The following is a 26,132-nucleotide window of genomic DNA, read 5'->3' on the forward strand; positions in this document are numbered from 1 at the left end:
TCAAATTGTGGTGGCTAAGGATTGAAAATCAAAGGGATGCCCATAAATTGGGAATGGTTAGATAATAAAAATATTAAAAAAAATTTTTAAATGCCTACTGACTTAAAAAGTCATTTGGTTTAATTTATTTTTCTGAGGTTAGGTTATTTCAGATCTCTTTCTTATGTTAATCTGGATTTTAAAATTTTTTGAATGATGCCTTTATTCAAAATATGTCTCATCAGAATCAGGTGTCTCATCAGAATGAGACAGTCCCACTGTGCTCTAACTTGATCAGACCATGTCTAGAATACCATATTCAGTTCTGATATTACAGTTTAAGAATACTAATACAAAAGCTATCCCCCCAATTAATAAATGGTCAAAAGAGATGACAAAAAGTTCTCAAGGGAAGAAAATCCAGGTGATCTATGCATGATGAGTCTGTCAGCAAGCTTTTATTAAGCGCTTACCATATATCAGACCTTCTGGTAAGTGCTAGGATTAGAAAGGGGGGGGGGGTCTTTGTTTTCAAAGAGATCACAGTCTAATGGGAATACCCTGTACAAACAAGATATAATTATCTATATATGCTCTAGATAATTAACAAAGGGAAAAGCCCTAGCATTTAAGGGGATCAGAAGAGGCTTCCTGTAGAAGGTGGAAAAATCTTAGTTAGGAATTGAAGGTAGGGGCGGCTAGGTGGCAGTGGATAAAGCACCGACCCTGGAGTCAGAAGTACCTGGGTTCAAATCCGATCTCAGATACTTAATTACCTAAACTGTGTGGCCTTAGGCAAGGCACTTAACCCCATTTGCCTTGCAAAAAACCTAAAAAAAAAGGGAAAAAAAGCTCTGCTTTAATTGAGCTGTGGAGTTTGAACAAAGTTTAAGGACTATTGCCTTTAATTTAGAAAAAAACAGATACCTTATTGTCTGATCTTGTTACCTCTTAGACTTCTCCTCTCTTCTTTAAGGATATGATTTCTCTCTCATCACACCTAATTTGGATCAAGGTACAACATGGAAACAAAGTAAAGACTGACAGATTGCTTTCCATGGGGGGTGGGAAGAGGGAAGTAAGAGGGGGGGGGGCGGATTGTAAAACTCAAATAATATCTTCAATAAAAATACATTTTAAATAAATAAATAAATAAAAAGGAATTGAAGGTGGCCAGGATGGCCAGGATGCAGAGATGGGAGGGAAAGGCTTCAAGGCAAAGCAAAATGCACAGTACTTGGAAGAACTGAGATGTAGCAAGGCTGAGAAGGGAGAAGGAGGACTACATTCAAATCAATTCAGTAAAATCAACCTGAATCTTTCACATTAACCCTTTCCAGCTGCTAATCAGTCCACTAGCAACAAAGCCCCTAACTCAGCTTAAGATATGATATGGAAAAAAAGTGTAGAACAATGAAATAAGTGAAGAGACAACAAATTCACAGCAATTTATGACCAATATGATTATTAAATTTAAAACATTAGGGTCAAATCAAGATGAAAGGAAACAAACCTGCTGTTACATTTACTTTTTTTTTTTAGGTTTTTGCAAGGCAAACAGGGTTTAAGTACATTTACTTTAAAAGTAATTTTCATACTCAGAGGTTTCCACAATATACACTTCAACTGTGTTCTATTTATTTTCATCAAATTGTTTGCAAGTGTTGTCTCTTACCTGAAATGTATGAATGGTTCTTGCCCACGCATGCCTTATATGGCAAAAACTCACTAATTTTTTGAAGTCAACAGTAACCTCTAAGCCAGCCATATTGTTAATAGTCAAAAATCTTCCATTTTCATTCTGCACATCCTATAACCAAAGAAGAGAACACTTACAAATTCCAAAATTCAGCTTCATAATATATATAACATAAAATAAAATTTGAGTCACATTAGTTATAAGGAAATGTTTCCTAATTAAATTTATTAAATTCAAGTACAAAAAAATTAGCATGTTCACTCACTAAACATGTTAAACTCAAAAGAAGTTTCTAACCCTGAAACTTAAGCTTCAATTTTGATAAATGAAGAATTTTTTAAAAATCTCTACTCATATTTTTTAGGTTTTTGCAAGGCAATGGGGTTAAGTGACTTGCCCAAGGTCACACAGCTAGGTGACATATTTGAATTCAGGACCTCCTGACTCCAGGGCTGGCATTGCACCTCCTAGCTGCCCCCTATCTCCACTAATTTTAAGGGGCATAAACTCAGTTTTTCACATGAACAACCTTCTTCTAGTTGTACGTTGCCATCTTATACAAAGTAATCCTACTTTTCCAGGCTGATTCTTTTCAAAACAATTTAGTCAACATGGACATATAAAATAGAATACATTTAAATGATCTAATTTTATGTCATCAGATTGTAAATATAGAACTTGAAGGGACCTCTGAGGTGATCAAATCTACCTCATTAGCCCCAGACAGTTTAAGTAAATTTTCTCAAGTCTACTAATTTTTTTTACTTGTTTTATTATTTTCTAGGATCTACTAAACAAAGAGATGCAAAATTCTAATCATTTTTTACTTTGCTTCCTTGACCTGTCCAAATTTTGAAAATATTCCACTAAAGCATAAAAGGAAGAAATTATGCTAGAAGTAGAAAAAAATACCACCTACATTTGTTATGAAAAATATCTCTCCATTGCACAGCCGTATGTCATTTTCAGAGTCATAGGATTTCTTGGATTTTTTACTATAAGAAACATCAGGCTCTTCAGTGAGGTCCAACTCTAATGTTTTATTTTGAAGGCTATCAGAATTTTGAGGGAGTAAGTCTGAGAGGTAAGCATTCCTGGTGCAACAGATTTTGTCATCTTTTTGGAAGACAAGTCTACTTCTATGATTTCTGTGTTGGAAAGAGAGATTAAAAACTGTAGAAATTTGGACAAGCACATCTTTTTCTTGTCCTATCCAATCACCAACATTTACCTTCTTCAAACTACTTACTCTGCAAGAAGATACTGCCCATTAGGAATAATAAGAGATCAAATTCCCATAAAGCTAAAGATAGCAATCCCTTTGAAAGTTCACAAAGGAAAATTTGCCTATCCCCTCCATGTAAGGAACAGAATGGTGGCTTCAAGTACCAAATTTTTTATTTTCCTTTACAAATAAATGTATTATCTTTTGTTTCTATATCTCCTTTATTTCCAAGACTATTCCTTCCACCTCTCCTATGTAAGAAGGGGGAAAAAAGTTGTTCAGCAAATCAATATTACAACCACATCTGTGAGTATATGCAATATTTTGCATCTACATTTTCCTATTTCTGCAAGGAAAAGACAGATATATTTTCTCACCTCTTCTGAAGACAAGCTTCATCATTATAATTGGGGATTATAATTTAGTTTCTTTTTTGTTTATATTTTATATAATGTATTATAATTTTAGTTTTTTCAACATTATAATTTAGTTTCTTTTTTTTGTTCTTTCCCTCTGCATTATGGCAATCATTCTATAAAATGTTTCTCTGGTTCTTACTTCAATCTACATTTGTTTATGTCTTTTCATGCCCCTCTCTGTATTAATAAAATCCATCATTTCTTACAACACAGTAAAATTTTATTATATTCAAGGACCACAATTTGTTTAGCCATATCACAATCAATAAGCACCACTCTATTTCCAGTTCTTTGTAACGAGAGACAAGAAACCATCTTTTTCAAAGCAGGAGCTACAAAATATTTGGTATTGATTTCCTTGGACCACACCAATAACCCCAATGTATTTCCAGTAATAATCCCATTTTCACCTATGTTTTGTGACACTATTAAGTTTAATAAATTGCAAAGCTGAAAGTCACAAATGAGATTATTAGTCCTGATTTTTCTGTGGAGTAAAATATGATACAAAAATAATCCATTTACATGTAGTTTTACTTAATCCACAGTATTTTCAAATTACTATCAGTATATCTAAATGTCCTTTAAAATAGTTAATTAAATAAGAAGTTTAGTTTAATAACTAAATTCAAGGCATCTATAATTGAGTACTGACAGTCAAAACTTTAGTTCTTATAAATACTTACTTGGTTAAGTGGCCTGAGTAGAAGCTGCAACAGCATTCATTTATGATGTCACAGTCTTGCCTAGAATATATCAGAGCAAACATAAGACAGTCTTTCCATTATGTATTTATAAATGTATATATTTATGTAATATATTTAATTACATAATATAGTATATATACATTTACGTTATATATACATCTATATCTATATCTATATCTATATATATATAAAATATACTATACTATATAATAGTTAAAACATCCCAAAACTACCTTCTTTCAATGCAAAAATTTTCAAAAACAAAAACTACTGATTCACTCTAAAATTCCTGGGGTTAGGAAGATTTTTTTTTTAAATGTGAATACCCAGGTCTGTATGGGCGCTATGGTGGTAAAACATCACTAAGAAACTGCCACATTTCATACCCCAGAAAGAAATTTCAAAAACTATACATTACACTAAAAGGTTCAGTTCATAAACTCTTTCTTTGACAAATCCCAGGGACTCAATCACATTTAAGAATTTGTCACATACTTTCTGAAAGCAATGAACTGTGATGTTTCCGACTTCTTTAGTTCCACTGCTTCATTAAGTAAAGTTTTAACCGCAGAAAACAAGTCTAATAATAAGACAGAAAAAAAAATATATTTATGAAGGCCTCATCTTCTCTGCCTCACAAATAGGTTCACTTATAAATCAAGTGTTTAGAAAACTAGAACACAGTTATCCACAGAAACATTATTACAAAGGGAGGTCAAGTTTCTAGCCCAACATGTATATGCATACATGCACACACACATACATACACACACAGGCACAATTTAAGCATGGCTTAATGGCTCTCTCCCTCTTGGGGCATTCAGGACCTAACTAAATCTGACCCGAGTCTTCCTTTCCACTCTTCTCTCCTACTCTTATGCCTCTTACACTCCTGCCAAGTTGGATGATCTTCTGTCCCTATTTTTTTTACTTATACTGTTCCCTCTGCTGAAAATAACCTTCTCTTCCATTTCTATCTATTGAAATCCTATCCAAGTTCAAGGTCTACATCAATGTCACCTTCATGAATCCTTCTCATATTCTTCCCTTCCAAACAATCCTTTCTTGATTTCCCTAATGTAGTTTGTAGTACTCATCACATATCATACCATGTTGTATTTATTTGAAAAAAGAGAAAGAATTCTACTTAAATAATTCTGTGGAGCTGTCAAAGTTCTTTCCTTATCCAATGCTATGAGGTCCTTGGCAGTTCAAGTACTCATAACCTTTATTTTTACAGATGAGTAGTATATGGAGAAAGGGAGAAATTCAGAAGCAACAGCAATGACGTTCAAACCTCAGGAGTAGAAAAGAACTTCATTTCCAATATCTAGCCCAACTTACTGCACAATATCCAAGGTAGGAATCCCAGACCAGATTGGAGCCTATAAATCTGCCACTTTGAACCACAGGGCTTGCTAGCTGATAGGAGTTGAATCCAGCAGTAGACCAATCTAGCTCAGATCCAAATCACAGTCAAGAACTTGCATAGCTAAGACTACGAAACGCTGGAGGAGGACAGTGGGGGCATCAATCACACTTTGCCTTAGAAGAGACCACTTAAGGAAGCTTGTAGGATACTTGGCCTGCCCCTAAATCCTGGAATAAATAACCCAACAAGAATCTTTCAATTATATTAATACCATGACTCCCCCTCAGCCCCCCAAAAAGAACCTAAGCATCCATCCTACTTCAAGAAATATAGGAGGCGGGGGGGGGGGGGGGGGGGGGGGGGGGGCGGAGCCAAGATGGCGACGAGAAGGCATCCAGTCTTAGGAGCTCTCTGATAAAATTCATCAGCTAAGGACTCTAACTAAACTTTCGAGAGACAGAACCCACAAAGGGACCCAGTGAGGCAGTTCTCCTACTCAAGGTAACCTGGAAAAGAGCAGAAAGGCTCTGCTCCCTGGGGTCAGAGGGGCAGCCTGCCGGAGGGGTGGCCTGCCAGAGCCAAAGAACTTCAGCCTCCTGGAGGCAGCCCCAGGGCACTGGGAGTCTCAGCTCACAGCAGCGGGGGAGTCTCCTGAGCTGCACCCCGAGGAGCACCGGGCACAAAGTGGGGGACCTCCACCAGAGCAAGCACGTGGAGCCCAGACTTCGGGGCACACAGGGAGCAGCTTGGTCTTTCTGCAGCCCAGAGCCGAAAACAGAAGCAGGCGGAGCCAGTAAGCAGGAGCCCCCAGGGCATGAGCCCATTGAGCTGAGGGAGTGGAGTGAAGAGAAACTTTGAGGTCAGTCCTCTGCCCCTGGAACAGGACTCTGGAGCTCTGACCACATTCAGATCCTGATCACTAGGCCCCGCCATAGAACAGTAGCCCCCCCCCCTCCACCTCAGCCCCGTGGCAGAGGGAGGTGCTTATGGTCATTCACAGACCAGGAGGGAGGACAGAGCCTCACACACTGAGACCCTTGTGGGAGTGTCCCAAAAGCTCAGGAAGCACCCCCAAACCAGGCCCAGGCTGGGAAAATGAGCAAGCAAAGAAACAAAAGGAAGACTATTGAGAAATATTTTGCAAATGAGCCCAAGAAGGATCAAAATACTCAGTCTGAAGATGAGGAAGCACAAGCTCCTGCATCTAAAGACTCCAAGAAAAACAGAAATTGGGCTCAGGCTATGATAGAGCTCAAAAAAGACTTTGAAAATCAAATGAGGGAGTTGGAAGAAAAACTGGGAAAAGAAAGGAGAGAGATGCAGGAAAAACATGAAAATAAAGTCAGCAGCTTAGTCAAGGAAATCCAAAAAAATGTTGAAGAAAAAATAGCATGCTAAAAACCAGCATAGGTCAAATGCACAAAACAGTTCAAAAAGTTATTGAGAAGAATGCTTTAAAAAGCAAAATTGGCCAGATGGAAAAAGAGATAAGAAAACTCTCTGAGGAGAACAAATCCTTCAGACAAAGAATAGAATTCAGGGAGATGGATGAATTTACCAGAAATCAGGAATCAATACTTCAAAACAAGAAAAATGAAAAATTAGAAGAAAATGTGAAATATCTCATTGAAAAAACAACTGATATGGAAAACAGACTTAGGAAAGATAATTTGAAAATTATTGTAATACCTGAAAGTCATGATCAGGAAAAGAGCCTTGACATCATTTTCAAAGAATTACTACAGGAAAATTGCCCTGATATCCTAGAAGCAGAGGGCAAAATAGAAATGGAGAGAATCCACCGATCCCCCTGAGAAAGAGATCCCAAAAAAACCAACCCCTAGGAATATTATAGCCAAGTTCCATAACTCCCAAGTCAAAGAGAAAATATTACAAGCAGCCAGAAGGACACAGTTCAAATATTGTGGAGCTGCAGTCAGGATCTCACAGGACTTAGCAGCAACTACATTGGAAGCTCATAGGGCTTGGAGTAGGGCTTGGAATACAATATACCGGAAGGCAAAAGAGCTTAGAATGCAGCCAAGAATGAACTACCCAGCAAGGCTGAATGTCCTCTTCCAGGGAAAAAGATGGACTTTCAATGAACCAGGGGAATTTCAAATGTTCCTTTTGGAATGGCCAGAGCTGAACAGAAGGTTTGATCTTCAGATACAGGACTCAGGTGAAGCATGGAGATTGGAGGAGAGGGGGAAAATATGAGGGACTTAATGAGGATGAATTGCATGTATTCCTGCATAGAAAAATGACACTGATAATACTCATACGAACCTTCTCAGTTAATAGAGCAGGTAGAGAGAGCTTTTATAGTTGAAGCACAGGAGAAAGCTGAATTCAAAGATAAAATATGGTGTAAAAATGGAGTCAACAGATAAAAAGGGAAATGGAATGGGAGAAAGAAAAAGGAGAAGGGGAATAGTCCAAGATATTTCACATAAGATTTTTTTTATTACAATGAGCTATTGTAATGATATGGAAGAAGGGAGGCAAGGGGGAATGAGGGAACCTTTGCTCTCATCAGAGATGGCTAGGAGAGGAAACAGCATATATACTCAATGGGGTATAGACATCTGGAATAAGGAGGGGGGAGCAGGGGGAAGGGGTGGGGATGTGAATAAAGGAGGAGAGGATGGACCATGGGGGGAGACTGGTCAGATATAACACATTTTCTTTCTTACTTCTTGCAAGGGGCTGGGATTGGAAGGCCTGCCCAGGACCATGGGGCCAGGTGGATGCTGGGCTTAAGGGGTGGTATGGGGGCTCAGGGCTTCTTGACCCCAGGACCAGGGATATGTCTGCTGCACCACTCAGCAACCCTACAGCAGTGTCAGAGTGAAAGGAGAGAGAAAATATAGTACATGGTAGTGGAGAAATATGAAAGGAGGGAGTTGCGATCAGCAATGGCAACGGTGGAAAAATATGAAAGAAACTTTTGTGATGAACTTAACCTAAAGAATGAGATCCACCCATGACAGAGTTGTTGGTGTTGGAACAAAGACTCAAGCACATTTTTTGTTATTATTATTTGAGGGAGGGTGCAGGGCAAGTGGGGCTGGATGGCCTGCCTGGGGACACATAGCAGGGTGATCTTTGGGTGTCTAGGGCCGGATTTGGACCCAGGCGCTCCTGGCTCAAGGGCCAATGCTCTGTCTGCCACCCAGCCACCCCTACTATTATTACTATTTTATTTTAGTTTGGGTTTTTTTCTTTTCTTTTTTTTTTTGGTTTTTGCAGGGCAGTGGGGATCGGGTGGCTTGCATGTCACACGGCTGGGTGATTGTTGGGTTTACAAGGCTGGATATGGACTCGGGTGCTCGTAGCTCCAGGGCTGGTGCTTCATCCATTGTGCCACCTGGCCATACCTACAATTATTACTATTATTTTTTTATTTTAATTTTTTTCTCTCCCCTTTACTTTTTTCGCCCAAGCAAGTCTATCTATATTCATGGGGGAGGAGGGGCATTTTGTTTACTTGTAAACAAGAATATTTTATTAATGTAAAAAAAACATTTGTACAAAATGAGAATAAAAAAATAAATTTAAAAAAAAGAAACCATGAACAATTGGACTCTAGAGAAGCATGGAATGAATTACAGGAACTGATGCTGAGTGGAGGGAACAGAACCAAGAGAACATTGTACACATTAATAACATTGTGAGTTGATCAACTTTGATTGATGCAGCTCCTCTCAGCAGTTCAGAGAGCTAGAATAACCCTAGGAGACTGGCTAGGATAATGCTATACCCATTCAGAGGAAGAAAAACAAAACAAAATAAAATAAAACCAAAAAGCCCTACAGAATTGGACTGAACACTACATTCACTTTTTAAAAATTTCTCTTAAGTATTTCTTTCCTATCATGGTTTTTTTTCTTTTTCTGTAATCCTAATTCCTCATACAAAAAACAGCTAATCTGTTAACATGTTAAACACAAACGTGTAGGTACAATATTCACCAGACTGTTCACTGCTGAGGGGAGGGGGTGGGAAGGGAGTGGAAGGAAATAATGTAACTTTAAAAATATGCATATGCATGTGGATGAATGTTGAAAAACTTTTATAACGTGTAATTGGAAAAATAAAATAAAATGTCAATTAAAAAAAAAAGAAATATAGGAGGCGGCTAGGTGGCGTAGTGGATAAAGCACCGGCCCTGGAGTCAGGAGTACCTGGGTTCAAATCCAGTCTCAGACATTTAATAATTACCTAGCTATGTGGCCTTGGGCAAGCCACTTAACCCCGTTTGCCTTGCAAAAACCTAAAAAAAAAAAAATAGAAAGAAGTTGTTCCTGAAAAAAACCACAAAATAGAAACTCTCCAGAACATCAAAGTCAAAATTCCATTTCCAAGTCAAATTAAAAACTAGCATAAGCACCCAGAAAGAATTCAAGTACCAAGGAACCAGAATCAGGATCACATATGTCTAAACAATCCATGTGTTTTAATTGCCTATTCTTGATTGAAATGGGGTGGGGGGGAGAGGCAAGAGTGATAAAGCAAAGCAGATTGCCTGATAAAAATATTCAACAATGAAAACTGATATCTTATTGTCTGATCTTGCTGTCTCTTATACTTTATGTTTCTTCCTTAAAGATATGACTTCTCTCTTATCACATTCAACTTAGATCAATCTATATCATGGAAACAATGTAAAGACTAACAGACTGCCTTCTGTGGGGGGTGGGGGGGAGGGAGTAAGATTAGGGGAAAAATTGTAAAACTCAAAATAAACAAAATCTTAAAAAAATAAAATAATTCAAAAAAAATAAATCAAACAAATATAACATTTAATTCAGATTACTCACTACAGTTAGATAAACCTTCTTCCAAGTTAGCATCATCTTGAATTAGCCATCATATTTTGATGATGACACCTACTTTTCTAAAAAGTTCTGGTGAATCTGTTTTGATGAATAACAATCTTTAAAAATTTTATTTTCAGTAGGTTTCCTATTAACAGTATCTGTTAAATACAATATATTAAAATTATAGTTGTTTAAAAGGAAAATCCTTTAACAAGTGTGATGTATTATGTAACTGAAATATATAAATAAATTGGGAAAGTAATTACAAGAATTTTGTCATACAATTTACACTTACAAGAGCGATAGTTCCTTTGAGATGATTGAGAATGACTATTATCTTCAGGTAGTTTGATAAAAATAAATCTCTTTTGATCTGGGATCGAGTTGGTCAGACCATCGGAAATTGTCATCTCTGCATCAAACTTTGGAAACTGTCTTCTAGAAATTCTTGAACAAAAACAAACATGTATAACCAAGTAAGTTAACATACAAAAAAGGGAAATTTTCTTGTGGGAAGCCTGGAAGGATTTGCATGAACTGATGCTAGGTGAGGTGAGCAGATCTAGAAGAACATTGCACACCCTAAAAGCAATATGGGGGGTAATGGATCAACCTTAATAGACTTGCTCATTCCACCAGTGCAATAATCAGGCACAATTCTGGGATATAAATTCTATTTTGCTATATCCTATAATCTGTCCTTTTAACCCTCTTTTCCTTTTAAAAATCTTCAAAGACTAGAAAATTTCATTTCAGAAAATTGGAAAGATCTAAGGTGAAACCTGGGGATACACTGATACCCTACTGTCTCATTTGCCTTAGTAATAAGAACAGATAAGTCAAACCACATCCTAGGAAGAAGGCTCTCTGTGGCTGGCTGGAGCAGACCATGGCTCTCAGCCACCACAGACTCCATAATTTTGTATATGACCTTTATAGGCCATGATTGCATCTCTCTACCTCCTTTCATACTTTATTATATTGCAAATATTTACTAATGATAATCATTACAGAAACCCAATTTAACCCAGGTTAAGAAGCATCAAATTTTGAAAAATCTTTTGAATTCTAGATGGTCTTAAAAGATCTGCAACTGTTTATAGTAACCATAAAAGGAGATACCTAAACTGACCTCAAAATATCCTGACCCAAAAGACTTAGATTTGCCTTAGCAGGGTCTTGTGGATTACAGATGAGCAAAGCCAAAATAGTAATAGTGTGACAACACACATTTTATAGAACTTTTTAAGGTTAACAAAACAACTTTCCTTAAAAGAGAGCCATGAGACAGATCATATTGTTGAGGAAACGGAAATTCAGCTCATTCTGACATTGGATGAGACAGATGGCTTATAGGAGGAGAAGCTAAAAGGAGGCACAGTGGGAAAAGTGCTGGGCTTGGAGTCAAGAAGACCTGAGTTCAAATCTAACTCACATATTTACTAGCTGTGTGACTAAGCAAGTCATTTAACCTGTCTGCATTAGTTTCCTTATCTATAAAAATAAAGATAATAATAGCACCTATCTCATAGTTATAAGGATCAAAAGAAATAAGATCTGTGAATGATTTTGCAAGTTTTATAGGATCATATAAATGCTAACCATTATCCATGGTAACATTTTGTGAAAACAAAGACATTAACAGGGTTTGACTGAAAATAGGCATATGCAAAAAGTTTAGCAAATATCCAAAACTGAATCACAAACCAGTAAATATCAAGGATACTCAGATCCCCTACCTTGCTGCATTGTCTACAATAAGCTGAGACTCTGCTCTGTGATTAGTTTTTAACTCCACAGCACAATTTCTTGATTTGAGAACCTCAAACAGGTCCATGAGTAAATTACCAGGCTCAATGCTGGGTAACTGTCTGATATCACCTAAAAGGGGAAGGGGGGGGGAGGGAGGGAGAGGGAGAGGGAGAGGGAGAGAGAGAGGGAGAGGGAGGGAGGGAGGGAGGGAGGGAGAGAGAGAGGGAGAGGGAGAGAGAGAGAGAGAGAGAGAGAGAGAGAGAGAGAGAGAGAGAGAGATGTTTGGTATCTTATCTGGATGATTGAAACATTATTAAAACTGAACTCTTGCCACAGAGTCATTTTTCTTAATGAACAACACTATAGCTTTATTATTTTTTAGAAAGATTTTATTTATTTTGAATTTTATAATTTTCCCCCCTAACCTTGCTTCCCTCCCCCACCCCCCACAGAAGGCAGTTTGTTAGTCTTTACATTGTTTTTATGGTATACATTGATCTAACTTGAATGTGATGAAAGAGAAATCAAATCCTTAAGAAAGAAAAATAAAGTATAAGAGATCACAAAATTACATTATAAGATAATGGGTTTTTTTAAATTAAAAATAATAGTCTTTGTTCAAACTCCACAATTCTTTCTCTGGATAAGATGGTATTCTCCATCGCAGATAGCCCAAAATTGTCCCTGATTGTTGCACTGATGGAATGAGCAAGTCCATCATGGTTGATCATCACCCCTATGTTGCTGTTAGGGTGTACAGTGTTTTTTTGATTCTGCTCATCTCACACAGCATCAGTTCATGCAAATCCCTCCAGGCTTCCCTGAAATCCCATCCCTCCTAGTTTCTAAACAATAGTGTTCCATGACATATATATACCACAGTTTGCTAAGCCATTACTCAACTGAGACATTCACTTAATTTCCAATTCTTTGCCACCACAAATAGGGCTGCTATGAATATTTTTGTACAAGTGATATTTTTACCCTTTTTCATAACCTGTTCAGGGTGTAGACCCAGTAGTGGTATCACTGGATCAAAAGGTATGCACATTTTTGTTGCCCTTTGCATGTAATTCCAAATTGCTCTCCAGAAAGGGTGGATAAGTTCACAGTTCCACCAAAAATGTATTAGTGTCCCAGATTTCCCACAACCCTTCCAACATTGATCATTGTCCTTTCTGGTCATATTGGCCAGTCTAAGAGGTGTGAGGTGGTACAACAATATAACTTTAGAAGTACATTCCCAGAGGGGAAATGCTAGCTGAAATAGATTAAAAATCTCAATAAGTCTTTTAAAATCTTGCTTCAAAGAAAAACAAACCCCTCAAGCATTGATCTCAATACATCTTGTCTTCGACAGCCCTGCGCCCCTCCCATCTTCATTCCCTCACAAATCTTCAGCCTCTCCCTCTCCACTATTTGCCTGATGTCCATAAACCTGTTGTCCACCCCACCCATCAAAATGCTTCATTTGATTCCTCTCTTTTGTGGCTAAATCCCTTGAGAAAGAGGAGGGAATAAGCATCTGATGAGCATCATGTCCTCTAATCCTCACAACAACCCTGCTAGGCAGGTGCTATTCTTACTCCCATTTGGCAGCTGAAGAAATAGAGGCAGAGAGAAGTTAACTGACTTGCTCAGGGTTACAAAGCTAGTCAACATTTGAGGCTCAAGACTCTGTTCACTACACCATCGGCTGCACTTAAAGCCACTGACTCCCAAGGCCTTCACATCCTCTCAACTCTTCATTCTCTACAGTCAGCACTCATTGAAAATACTCTATTATTAGCAAAGATCTCTGTCAAATTTAATGAGCTTAATTCTCAACTCTTTTGACCTCCTTAACACTACTGATCACCCTTTTCTTCCAGAAACTCTCCACTTCGTTTAGTTCATGACTCTAGTCTCTCCCACTCCTCAGTCTTCTTTACTCAACCTTCCTCCAGGTCATACGCACTTACCCTAGGCACTCTCCAGGGGTCTGTCCTGGGCTCTCTATAGTATCACACTCTGAACTCAATAACTCCATTTATCATCTCAGGTCTATCCCTAATTTCTGCGGACCTTCATTCTCATATCACCAGCCACCTAATTGGACATCTTGAGATGTCTTACAACATCTCAAATTCAACATATTCAAAATGGAATTCATTAAAATTCCTCCTAAGCCTCCCCCACCCCCATCCCTGTTAAGAGTATCACCTTTCTTCTGTCACCCAAACTCACAAGTATCACCCTCCACTCACACTCACACTCAACTCAGATAGCAATCTTGTTGCCAAGTCCTGTTGTTTTACAACAGTCCCTGTACTCCACTGACAGTCACCATCCTGGTGTGGGTCCTCTTTCCCTCAAGCCTAAACTATTATAATAGCCTTGGGTCTCTTTGACAAAGAGCCTTTCATCCCTTTGCCTCAAACCCTGTCCAGACTCTCCTCTATTCAGATGCCAAAATGACCTTCAGTGAAGTACAGGTAGGACAGTACCACACATCTCCTCCAACACTTGATGAACTCCAGCAATCCCTATTACCTTGAGAATGCACATAAAATTCTATTTGGTCTTTAAGCCTTTCAAAAACTGGCCTCTTCCTGCCTTGCCAGTCTCCTTCCACTTTAGTACCCTTCATGTTCTCAACAATCTAGAAACACTGGCTTGTTTATTGTTTCCCCCATACATATCCTATCTCCTCTTTCAGTCCTTGCTCTGGCTCTTTCCTGGGCCTGGAATACTCCTCACCTCTTCATCTTCATCACCTGGTTCTTTTGAAATTTCAGTTTAATTCTCCAAATGGACTTTTCTAGTCATCTCCTCCTCAGCCACCCCTTCCCCCCACTTATGTGTACCTTCCTTCTGAGATGACCTTCCATTCAGACAATTTACACATAGACATATGTGTACATGCAGAGTTATTTTCCCAAGTAGAATATGAATTCCTGGAGGGAGGACAATGCCTGTTTCTATATCCCTAAAATTTAACTCACCAAGTAAACATTGACATTGTTCTCAATACCAGGAGAATGTTTAAATCACCCACAGGACAAATCTCTAGTATAATTATAAATTTACTTTTAGGCTGGACTTAACCCGCAACCATCCTTTTAATTTTCAAGACACTTTGCATACAAACAAAATAGGATACTAATTACAAAATTTTTGTCAATGTGTTTATTTGCCAAAGCAAATAGATATGAACATAAGATTTACAAAAGAAAAACTAACAGTGTAGCAACATAAAGTTAGTTATCAGAGAGGGTATATTTAAGAAATTTAAGTATCTTAGGGAGGTATCATTTCTTGTTCAAATTTCCCAAAATAAATTTAAAATGGTAAATTCTAGTGATAGCAATTTACCAGAGAAACAGGTCCTCTTACACTTCTGGTGGAAAAAGACTAATGGGACCATTTCTTTTTTAAAATTCAACAACCTTGTATAAAGGGCCTATCATGCAGAGATCACTGGTATATGAAGGAGGCATGGTTTCAGCCTCCATGTAGGCCTCACTTCTCTATACAGAAGAAGTGAGGAGAGTTAAGGCATGCTGTAGGCCTCTACAATAATTAGTAGAGGAGTGAGAGTGCTGTAAATAAATTACAAAGGATACATAGAGAAGTGCCCAAAAGATTAAAACATGCTCCTGTAACCTCAAAAGAGTAAAAGGTTGGTCAACACTGCTAGTGGGCATCAGGAACTAAAACCGAGTTGCTCTTAAGGGATGGGTATCAAAGAATTACAGGACTTTAAGAAGTTAAAGGGACCTCAGAGATATCTGGTCCAATCCATATCTGGAAAAGATTCCCACAACTTTTACCAACAAGTGATTAATCTTCCTATTAGGAAAGGAAAACTACCTAGCAGACCTTCAAATATTTGAGGAAACTATCTTTTTCCCTTCCTTCTCCTTCTCTCCTCCAAGTCTTCTTCAGGAATATCTCCAGTCCTTTCAAATGACCTTCATACAATATGAAGTTAAGATCTTTTCACTCCCTTCATGGCTCTCCTCTGGATTTTTTCCAGCTGTCCTTTTTAGAATGTGTCACCCAGTCACTGAAAACAGCACTCTAGATGTGGCATGATAATATCTCTATCCAGTATGTATCAAAACAATCATTTTTTCTGGAGGTTATGCCTCTTAGTGGACCCTAAGATCCAGTAGCCTTCTTGTCTACCAAAGTCATATTGTTTGACTTATACTAAGCTTATAGTTTATTTTAAAACAAAACAAGAGAGAGTGCTGTGAAGACAGCATTTCCCAGAAACTCCTTCCCCCCCAAAACTCCAAAAGCCATCAAATTATTTCTCTAGTCAAAATTTAGAGGGGCAGAACCCACAGAAAGACTGAGTGATTCATTTTCCTAGTTCAAGATAACTTAGAAGTTTCACAGGAAAGGGGTGTACTTCACCAGGACCAGGAGTTGGTAAAAAGCCCTGGCTGCAGGGCAGGGCAGTGAAGCCCAGGGATCACCAGAACAGCTTGAAGATGACATGGTGAGAGAGTTCTGCTACAACAGAGTGAGTGTGGAGTGAGGAGCACTGGCCACAGAACCTGCAGTGAGAATTGGGGGAAACCAACCTGCACCTCTAGAGCACAGCCCACAGATGTTAAAAGAGTCAGGGGAGACTACAGAAATCTCTCTGCGCTCCCTAGGGCAGGACTCAGCTGTCTGCCCATACTCAGATCCAGGTTGCAGTTTGGTCTTCCATACTAAGAGAGCAGAGACCCCCCTCACAGCTCCAGGGCAGAGAAGAATGCCTGTGGTCATCTACATATCAAAGCACAGGCAAGAGAGAATAAGACCTTGGAGGAATAAAGGTCCCAGTGGGGTGTACCAAAAAAAAACCCAAAGCCTTGGAAGTGCTGTAAATTAGTCTTGGGCTGAGGAAATGAGTCAACAATAGAAAAAGAAGAATGTGACCACAGAAAATTACTTTGGTCCCATGGAAGATCAAAACACATACTCAGATAACAACAAAATTGAAGGTTCCATATCCAAAACCTGCAAGAGAAATAGAAAATAAGCTCAGACTATGGATGAGCTCAAAAAAGACTCTGAAAAGCAATTAAGGAAGGTGAAGGAAAAATTGGGAGAAATGAGAGCAATACAGAAAAATTATGAAAATCAAATCAGCAGCTTGATGAAAGAGATACAAAAAAATACTGAAGAAAATACCAGTTAAAAACCAGTTACGCCAAATGGAAAAGGCAAAACAAAGGGCAAATGAGAAGAATGTCTTGAAAAACAGAATTGGCCAGCTGGAAAAGGAGATAACAAAACTCTCTGAAAATAACTCCTTCAAATGCAGAACGGAACTAAAGGAAGCTGATGACTTTATGAGAACTCAGGAAGAAATAAAATTCTTCCAAAAAAGTCAAAAATTAGAAGAAAGTGTGAAATATCTCACTGGAAAAACAACTGACCTCGAAAACAGATCCAGGAGAAATAATTTAAAAATTATTGGGCTACCTAAAAGTCATGACCAGGAAAAAGAGCCTAGACTTCATTTTTCAAGAAATAATACAGCAAAATTGTCCTAAGGTCCTAGAAGCAGAGGGTAAAATAGAAATTGAGGGACTTCGCTGGTTACCTCATGAAAGAGATCCCAAAAGAAAAACTTCCAGGAATGTTACAGCCAAATTCCAAAACTCCCAAGTCAAAGAGAAAAAACTAAAAGCTGCCAGAAACAAACAGTTCAACTACCATGGCTCCATAGTCAGGATTACACAGGATCTGGCAGCATATATATTAAGGGCTCATAGGGATTGGAATATGATATTCCAGAAGGCAAAAGATCTTGGTTTACAACTGAGAATCAATCACCCAGCAAAACTGAACATCCTCTTTCAAGGGAAAAGATGGACTTTCAATGAAACAGGGGACTTTCAAACTTTCCTATTGAAATATCCAGAGCTGAACAGAAAGTTTGATCTCCAACTATAGGACTCTGGTGAACCACAGAGGGGGAGGATGAGGACTAACTATGAGGAACTTAATGATACCAAACTGTTTGTATTCCTGCATGGGAAGAAGATACTGATAACTCATATGAACTTTCTCATTTATCAGAGTTGTTAGAAGGAGTATATATAGATAGGGCACAGGAAGGAGCAGAATATAATGGTATAATGTAGTAAAAAGATGGATTCAGTGGGTGATAAAGGGAAGTACTGGGAGGAAGAAAAAGGGAGAAGAAGGAGCTAAGATATTTCACATAAGAGTCAAGGAAAAGTTTTTTCAATGGAGTGGAACAGGGGAAGGCAAGGGGGGAATGAGTGAGCCTTCATTCTCATCAGAAATGGCTCAAGAGAGGAAATAACATACACACTTGATAGGGTATAGAAATCTTTCTTACCCTAGGAAAAAATAAGAAGAGAAGGATGGAAAAAGGGGCAATGGAGGGAGGGAAGGGGGAAATAGAAGACAGGGAAGATTGTGGGAGAGGGTAGTCAGACACAACATACTTTTGGACAGGAACAGGATGAAGGAAAGAGAGAATAGAATAAATGAGAGTGGGGAGGAATAGAATGGAGGTAAATACAGTTTGTAACATAGCAAGTGTGGGAGAAATATTGAAGCAACTTCTCTGGTGGACTTCGGATAAAGAAGGCAACTCACCCCAGAGACAGAGCTATTGGAATCTGAACAAAGACTAAAGTACATTTTTTTTCTCTCTCTCACTATTCCTGAGGTTTCTCATCTTCTTTGGGGGTGGAAGGGAGGAGGGTCTATATTTACTCTTATAACAAAATTATTGTAATAATATGAAACAAATAAACAAAAAATGCAAAAAATAACTAAATTCTTTAAAAAAAAGAAAGAAACCTTGGTAGTTTTTCAGACTACTTTCTTGACAGTCTCTTTTTTTTTGCAAGGCAATGAGGTTAAGTAAGTATGCAAGGTCACACAGCTAGATAATTATCAATCTGAAGCTGCATTTGAACTCAGGTCCTCCTGACTTCAGGGCCAGTGTTCTATCCAATGCACCACCTAGCTTCCCCTTGACAGGTCCCTCAGGGTTTACCTATGTGTAATCTCTCAGACAGACAGACAGACAAAATCACACACACACTCAGTAGGGAGATAGTAATTAGGTTTTCAGCAATTGGAAAGAGTGTAAATAAGGAAATGATGCCACAGGTAACAGAGTTTAACTGTAAAGCACACAAGAAGTATGAAAAGACTAGAGGAGCAGGACCAGAAAGAGCCAGTCTGATCAAATGAACAAGTCTGACTTCATCTGACAGAGAGTCACTGAAGGCTTTTGAGTAGAAGTGCCATGATGAAATCTGTTCACTACAAAGGTTCTGAAAATGGCATCATCAAAGAGAAGCTGGGGAAAGTAAGAGAAGAGGCAGGAAGACCATCTAGGAGATTACTCTAACTGCTTAGAGATGTTACCTTAGATGGTTGATGTGTGAATTGGAGGCAAAATCAACAGATTTTGCAAACTGATTGGATACCAATTGACAAATGGTCAAATGATATGCAAAGGCAATTTACAGATGAGATCAAAGCAATCCATAGCCATATGAATAATTGCTCTAAATCATTATTAGAGAAATACGAATTAAAGTTTCTCTGAGGTACCACCTCACACTTCTCAGATTGGCCAATATGACCAGAGAGGATAATGATCATTGTTGGAAGGGTTGTGGGAAATCTGGGACAATATTATACTGTTGGTGGGGCTGTGAACTCATCCAACCTTTCTGAAGAGAAATTTGGAACTACGCCCAAAGGGCAACAAAAAATGAGCATACCCTTACATCCAGCAATACCACCACTAGGTCTATACCCTGAAGAGATGATAAAAAAGGGTAAAAAACATCACTTGTACAAAAATATTCATAGCAGCCCTGTTTGTGGTGGCAAAGAATTGGAAATCAAGTAAATGTCCTGCAATTGGGGAATGGCTTAGCAAACTGTGGTATATGTATATCATGGAACACTATTGTTCTATTAGAAACCAGGAGGGATGGGAATTCAGGGAAGCCTGGAGGGATTTGCATGAACTGATGCTGAGTGAGATCAGCAGAACCAGAAAAACACTGTACACCCTAACAGCAACATGGGGGTGATGTTCAACCTTGATGGATTCGTTCATTCCATCAGTGCAACAATCAGGGACAATTTTGGGCTGTCTGCAATGGGGAATATCATCTGTATCCAGATAAAGAGCCGTGGAGTTTGAACAAAGTTCAAGGACTATTCCCTTTAATTTAGAAAGAAAAACAGCTATCTTATTGTCTGATCTTGTTATCTCTTATATTTTATGTTTCTTCCTTAAGGATATGATTTCTCTCTATCATACTCAATTTGGATTAATGTACAACATGGAAACAAAGTAAAGACTGACAGACTGCTTTCTGCGGGGGGAGAAGTAAGATTGGGGGAAAAATTGTAAAACTCAAAAACTCATATAACATCTTTAATTAAAAAAACTGATTGTATAGCAGAGGTGAGGAGAGTCAAATACCATTGTCAAACAAAAAAGTTCAGACAGGGGAGCAGTCTGAAGGGTCAGGCATAGATTTCAGTTTTTGGATACATTTAATTTCCAGTGTTGGTGTAGTATTCAAGGACAGAGGCCTGTTTTCAGATCCTAATTTTGAATTCAGAAGACAAGTCAGGTCTAGGGAGACAAGGAGACAAGTTATGCCCCCTAAGAAAATATAAGGTCCTAAAAGGAATTGTTTCCATTTTTATGTGTATCCTCAGTACTCACCACACCTTGGGTCTACAGCAAATGATTATTAAGTATCTTCTTATTCTTTTATTAAGAGAGATGATTAATAATTGAAGTCATGGATAAAAATAAGACTTTTAAGATATGGAGAAAACTAAAGACAACATTCTAAGTTATCAATAAAAGGAAAATAAAACAAGGAAACAGCATAGATAAAAGGAATATCTGAAGTATGTTCTCCTTTTTTTCCTTTTAGGTTTTTGCAAGGCAAATGGGGTTAAGTGGCTTACCCAAGGCCACACAGCTAGGTAATTATTAAGTATTTAAAACTGGATTTGAACCCAGGTTACTCCTGACTCCAGGGCCGGTGCTTTATCCACTGCACCACCTAGCCAGTATGTTCTCAAAAGTCAAAAGATGGGGGAGAAGTAATGCTGTGGTCTATAAATAGGGCTCTGGTGCCAACTGTTGAAAGGAGCAGAAACACTGAGGGCAAATTCCCCCCCCTCCACTCTTCCTTCCCCTTTCCCTTTTGCTCTTGTCCTCTCAAACAAGCCTCCTCATTCAGCAGGCTACATTCTCCAGAGGGGGATCTTACAGCATATGTGGGATTAATTTTTGATAGTGATAGAACAGAGGTATTTTGGCTTCCTTGTCACTGAAGGAACAGAAATAGTCAAGTGGGAAGTGCTTATACTTGATTTATCTCTGCCTGCAGGTCACTCTTAAGTTCCTGACCTAGAATAACATTTTATATTCTTGTAACTTTACAAGATAAATTCTTTTAATTCTGTTATTAGTAAAGTTATTTGTATTACATTTTATATTCCATGAATACAACACTGTATTTTAACTCCTAAAGTTGAATCACTAATGGTCCTAACTTAGATCTGGTCAGAGGCAATTATATAATTGACAAGATGGTGAAATAGCGAACTCATTTTCCAAAAATTCCCCAATTTCTTTCTTTTAGGATATATGCATCAAATTCATCATAAGAAGAGCTAAATAAAAAAGATAATACAACCGGTAACGGTCTCTTGGAGAGAAAAAACAAAAGATCCCATTCATTCTTTCCTCACCTAGCCCACCCACATAATCTCACAGGAGTCATATTTCAAGGCATCATAGAGGGGGATTGGATCCTGCCTGACCTGCTCATAACAGGACTCAGTATTCCAGTTCAAGAAGAAAAAAAATATTGCTTCTCCTAAACACAAAAAAAAATGTACTGTAACTGTGTGATGGGGATGAGATAAGGTGCAGGAGTAGGTAGAAGACAGAATGTAAAATCAATTAGATATTTTCTTCTTCCTTCTGGATCTGTTTCTTCTCTCACAACACATTCAGTTTTATCCTATGCACATCATGGATGCAAGGGCAGCTAGGTGGTGCAGTGGAAAGCACTGGCCCTGGAGTCAGGAGTACCAGAGTTCAAATCTGGCCTCAGACACTTAATACCCAGCTGTGTGGCCTTGGGCAAGCCACTTAACCCCATTTGCCTTGCAAAAACCTTAAAAAAAAAATACTATATCAGGTTGCCTTCTATTGGGGGGGAGTGGGGAGGGAAGGAGAAAAAGTTGTAAAACTCAAAATACTGCCAAAAAAAAAGTTTGGGGGGGGCAGCTAGGTGATGCGGTGGATAGAGCACTGGTCCTGGAGTCAGGAAGACCTGAGTTCAAATGTGGTCAGCTGTGTGACCTTGAGCAAGTCACTTAACCCCATTGCCTTGCAAAAAAAAAAAAGATGATTGGTAGAAACCACCATTGTATGTAATTGGAGAACAAATAATTATATATATATATATACACATACATATATACACACACACACACTATGTATACATATATTATATAATATGTATCCTATATTATATAATATGTATCCCATATTATATAATAGGGAAAAAAATCATAGAGAGGGACATACTTACTTCAGTATCCATGGAAAAGAGGAACAGAAACCTTGCTGGGGTTAGTTCTCTCGCTATGGAGTTTATTCTACATAGGAAACTAACTTGGTCCCCACATCTTCCTACTCAAGGAAGCCAAGAATACCCTTTTCTTCCTTAGGAGAAACTAGTTCAACTGACCTAGATCACTTGCTATTTCCTAAACCTACCTCACAAGTCACTGTTCCTTCTCTTACCTATGTCTAGAATAAATCCCTATAGCACCTCTTTCTCTACCCAAATCTCTACTTCTTAAATCTTATCCAACTTTCAGTACCCATCTCAAATATACCTTTAGTCAAATCCCTTACAATCCAATCACTCTAAGAATTATTGTAATAATGAGATATTATAATAGCATTTTGTACCCCTCATAGCATTTTTCATACTATTAGTTCCCTGGGATCATATATTTTGAGCTAGGAGAAAAATCCAAACCCCTCATTTTTACATATAAGGAAAAATGAGGTTAAATAAGGTTATGACTTGCCCAAGGTAGTACCAGTGCTGGAATTCAAACCCCCATCAGAAGCACCAAATGCAGTGCTCTTCCCACTCTACAGCCTCCCCTCTGCCTAGCCTATCCACACCTGATTGTACTTTATCTATCGCTGTAACCTCTTCTGTTGGGAGCCAGGGTCTCTAAGCTGTTTGACACAGTCGTGGCAAGAAGACTCAAGGCAGTCACACTGCCTGATGGAACATTTCCTTCTTCAATATATACATATATATATTGATTCCATGTATACCCATATTTATAGGTCTATTATTGATTGCAAAGCTTACTCATCCTAATAGTGGAATGACTATAAAGGAAGGATTTCAGAGAAATTCCTTGAATAAAACAGATTATGAACTCTGTCCAAATTTAACAAGACTGCCTCTCCCTCAGACATACAAAAAAAGGCTTCAACATTATGAAATCTTTGGAAGATACAGCACTGGGAGTTCCAGGGAGATGTCAGAATATATACAGGGAAACCAGATACAAGATGGGTCAGATAGAATTCCAAGGAAATTAACAGTTTTGCCCCCCTTATCATACACAGGAATATATGATAAAGATGGTGAGAGAATAGTTAGTATAGGTAATCAATATGTGAACTCTAACAGCCTTAGTTTATTGGGAAAGAATAAAAAGTCATAGAAACTGTAGCGTCTACCAACAAGGGCTGAAAGGAAAATTGGTTATTGAAGGAGTCGACAGACAGGTGGACAAACATAACTATCCTCACTATAGGTTGCCAAGGGAGCATATTGAAAAACATTATATATGCGGTACAAAAACATAAAAGCATTCCATTAAACAAATTATATAAAAGATTATTATAAGGAAAGTTGTTTAATTAATAACTTTACTATGCAGCAGCAAACTAGGCAACAGGCAGGTTGAGGTCATCACGGTCTGAGCAGGGACAAGAAAATTAATTACATGATTGATAATCACACTTGTAACCACTACATGATCAAACTTGTAACGATATGAACTATATGATTAATGATGAAAATTGTATACTTTTGTAACCAAGGAAATGATTTTAGTTTGCTTGTTTCATATGATTCTGAGACTATAAAAATAAATCTAAGAAGCTGACAGTCAGTCAACCTGCTCCTGCCTTTACCCACTTGTTGACTCAACTCATTTCGCTGACTCTATCCCTCCTGTCAGGTTCCAAGAACCCCATGGAAGCTGGACCCCCACACTCTTCAGCATCTAATACAAAGATGTGTTCATCCATAGCTGAAATTCAATAAAGGGTCATTGCATTGTATTAACCAGTCTGGATATTACAGGAAGGAGCCTCTTAGACTCCAAGAGCGTTGTAGCTTCTGACCATGGTATGTAAAAGCTTCCAGTTTTCAGTTAGCCAAGGATTATTTAGAATACTACAAAGTAATCAACTTCACAAAACTTCAACTCATTTAAAAGGGCTTTTCAGACTCTAACCATTTTAAACTTACCTAAGATAACCAGCTTCACAAGTCTGGCATGTTTCCGCAACAAATTTAAAACTGATCTGAAGACTGCTATGCAGACTAAGCTCCCTTCATCCACAACAAGAACTCTCACTGAAGAAAATTTCCATGGATATTTGTCCTCCAAGTGCTCAACTGTTCTCTGCCATGAATAGAAGCTGTATTTTACCTACAAATAAAGCATATGATGCCAAATTTAAAACAAACTTGAAAATCACTTTTAAAATTTCTACATATGATGTCCATCTCATGGTTACAAAAATAAAGCACAAAGCAGAGAATTCACAGCCAACATTCATAAATCTGACACTTTTGACAAAGATGGGACATCCAGATACAAAAACTTCTCTCCAAGGAAGATGAATCGAGTATGATAAAAAACTGTTTCCAGGTCAATAAGTACTGAGAAGTAACACATCATATGTCACTGGATCCATGAAAATCAGAGGATCTCAGAGTTGTAAATCCCATCTATGTAATGGTTGAAGTGATTATCTAGAAGTCACCTGTGAAGATAAAGAACCAACTAACAATCTCCCTAGAAAACCCATTCCAGTTTGGGATTGTGCTAAGTATATGAGCAAGTTTTTCCTAACATCAAGATTCTCTGAAATTTCTGGTGATTGCTTCTAGTATTTGCTCTTTGGGGACAAATCAAATAAAATCTAATCCTTTCCCAGGGGCCCAATGACAGTCCTTTAAATACCTCAAGACACTATACAATATACCCACTCCCCTACCAAGTTTTCCATTCACTAGTCTCTGGTCCCAGTTTAACTGAACTCCACATGACATAAACTCAAGGGCCCTTACCATCCTCTGGATAGTCTCTAGTTTACCTAAATGACCTTCGTATAATGTGGCACCCAGAACAGAGAACAATTAAGTCAAATGTGGACTTCTCTTTTATCACCTTCTATTCAGGGAACCATCAATCAACAAGTATTAATTTGGTGCCAATGTGCTTATATTATGCTGAGGTTCTGGAGATCTAAAGACAAAAGTCAAACAGGTTCTTCATTTAGGAACTTAGTATTTATATATACACATCTATATGTGTGTGTGTGTGTGTGTGTGTGTGTGTGTGTGTGTGTGTAATATGTTCAAAACAGATACAAGGTAATTTTAGAAAAAAGACTAACACTGAAATGGGAAAGAAATATCAAGAAAGACATCATGTGGAAGGTGGGTCTTGAGGAAATGAAGGAAATCAAGAATTCTAAGAGCCAAAAATCAAAAAGAACTCAGGTATAGGGGTCAGTGAGTACAAAGGCAAAAAGACAGGAACTTGAGCATCTTGTATGAAGAATAGTAAAAAAGTCCAATTTAGCTGAACCACAATAAAATATGGTACATAAATAAAGGTAAATAAAATCACAAGACTGAAAAAGCAAGTTAAGCCCAGATTGTAAAAGTCTTTAAATAGCGAAAAGTTTATATTGGGTCCTGCATGTAAATAGGGAGCAGCATCCATGGTAAGAAGTCTTAACCTGGGGTCCACATTGTTTCTTTAATATTCTGATGATGCCCTTTCAATATAAC

At 38.1% G+C, this 26,132-nt stretch overlaps 1 protein-coding gene across 2 annotated transcripts in view; it reads right to left on the reverse strand.

Moving 5' to 3' along the window:
- Positions 1–26,132, reverse strand: part of HELB (DNA helicase B) — a 51,219-nt gene that overhangs the window by 10,327 nt on the left and 14,760 nt on the right. For both annotated transcript variants that reach the window (XM_074226204.1, XM_074226205.1), the window contains 7 exons: positions 24,576–24,759; positions 11,964–12,105; positions 10,520–10,671; positions 4,525–4,609; positions 4,009–4,068; positions 2,598–2,826; positions 1,655–1,789 (listed from right to left, as the gene is read on the reverse strand). In XM_074226204.1, coding sequence (XP_074082305.1) covers positions 1,655–1,789; positions 2,598–2,826; positions 4,009–4,068; positions 4,525–4,609; positions 10,520–10,671; positions 11,964–12,105; positions 24,576–24,759 — 987 coding nt within the window. The remainder of the gene's footprint in view (positions 1–1,654; positions 1,790–2,597; positions 2,827–4,008; positions 4,069–4,524; positions 4,610–10,519; positions 10,672–11,963; positions 12,106–24,575; positions 24,760–26,132) is intronic.

Source organism: Macrotis lagotis, chromosome 2 (genome assembly GCF_037893015.1).
Source record: "Macrotis lagotis isolate mMagLag1 chromosome 2, bilby.v1.9.chrom.fasta, whole genome shotgun sequence".
NCBI lineage: Eukaryota > Metazoa > Chordata > Mammalia > Peramelemorphia > Peramelidae > Macrotis > Macrotis lagotis.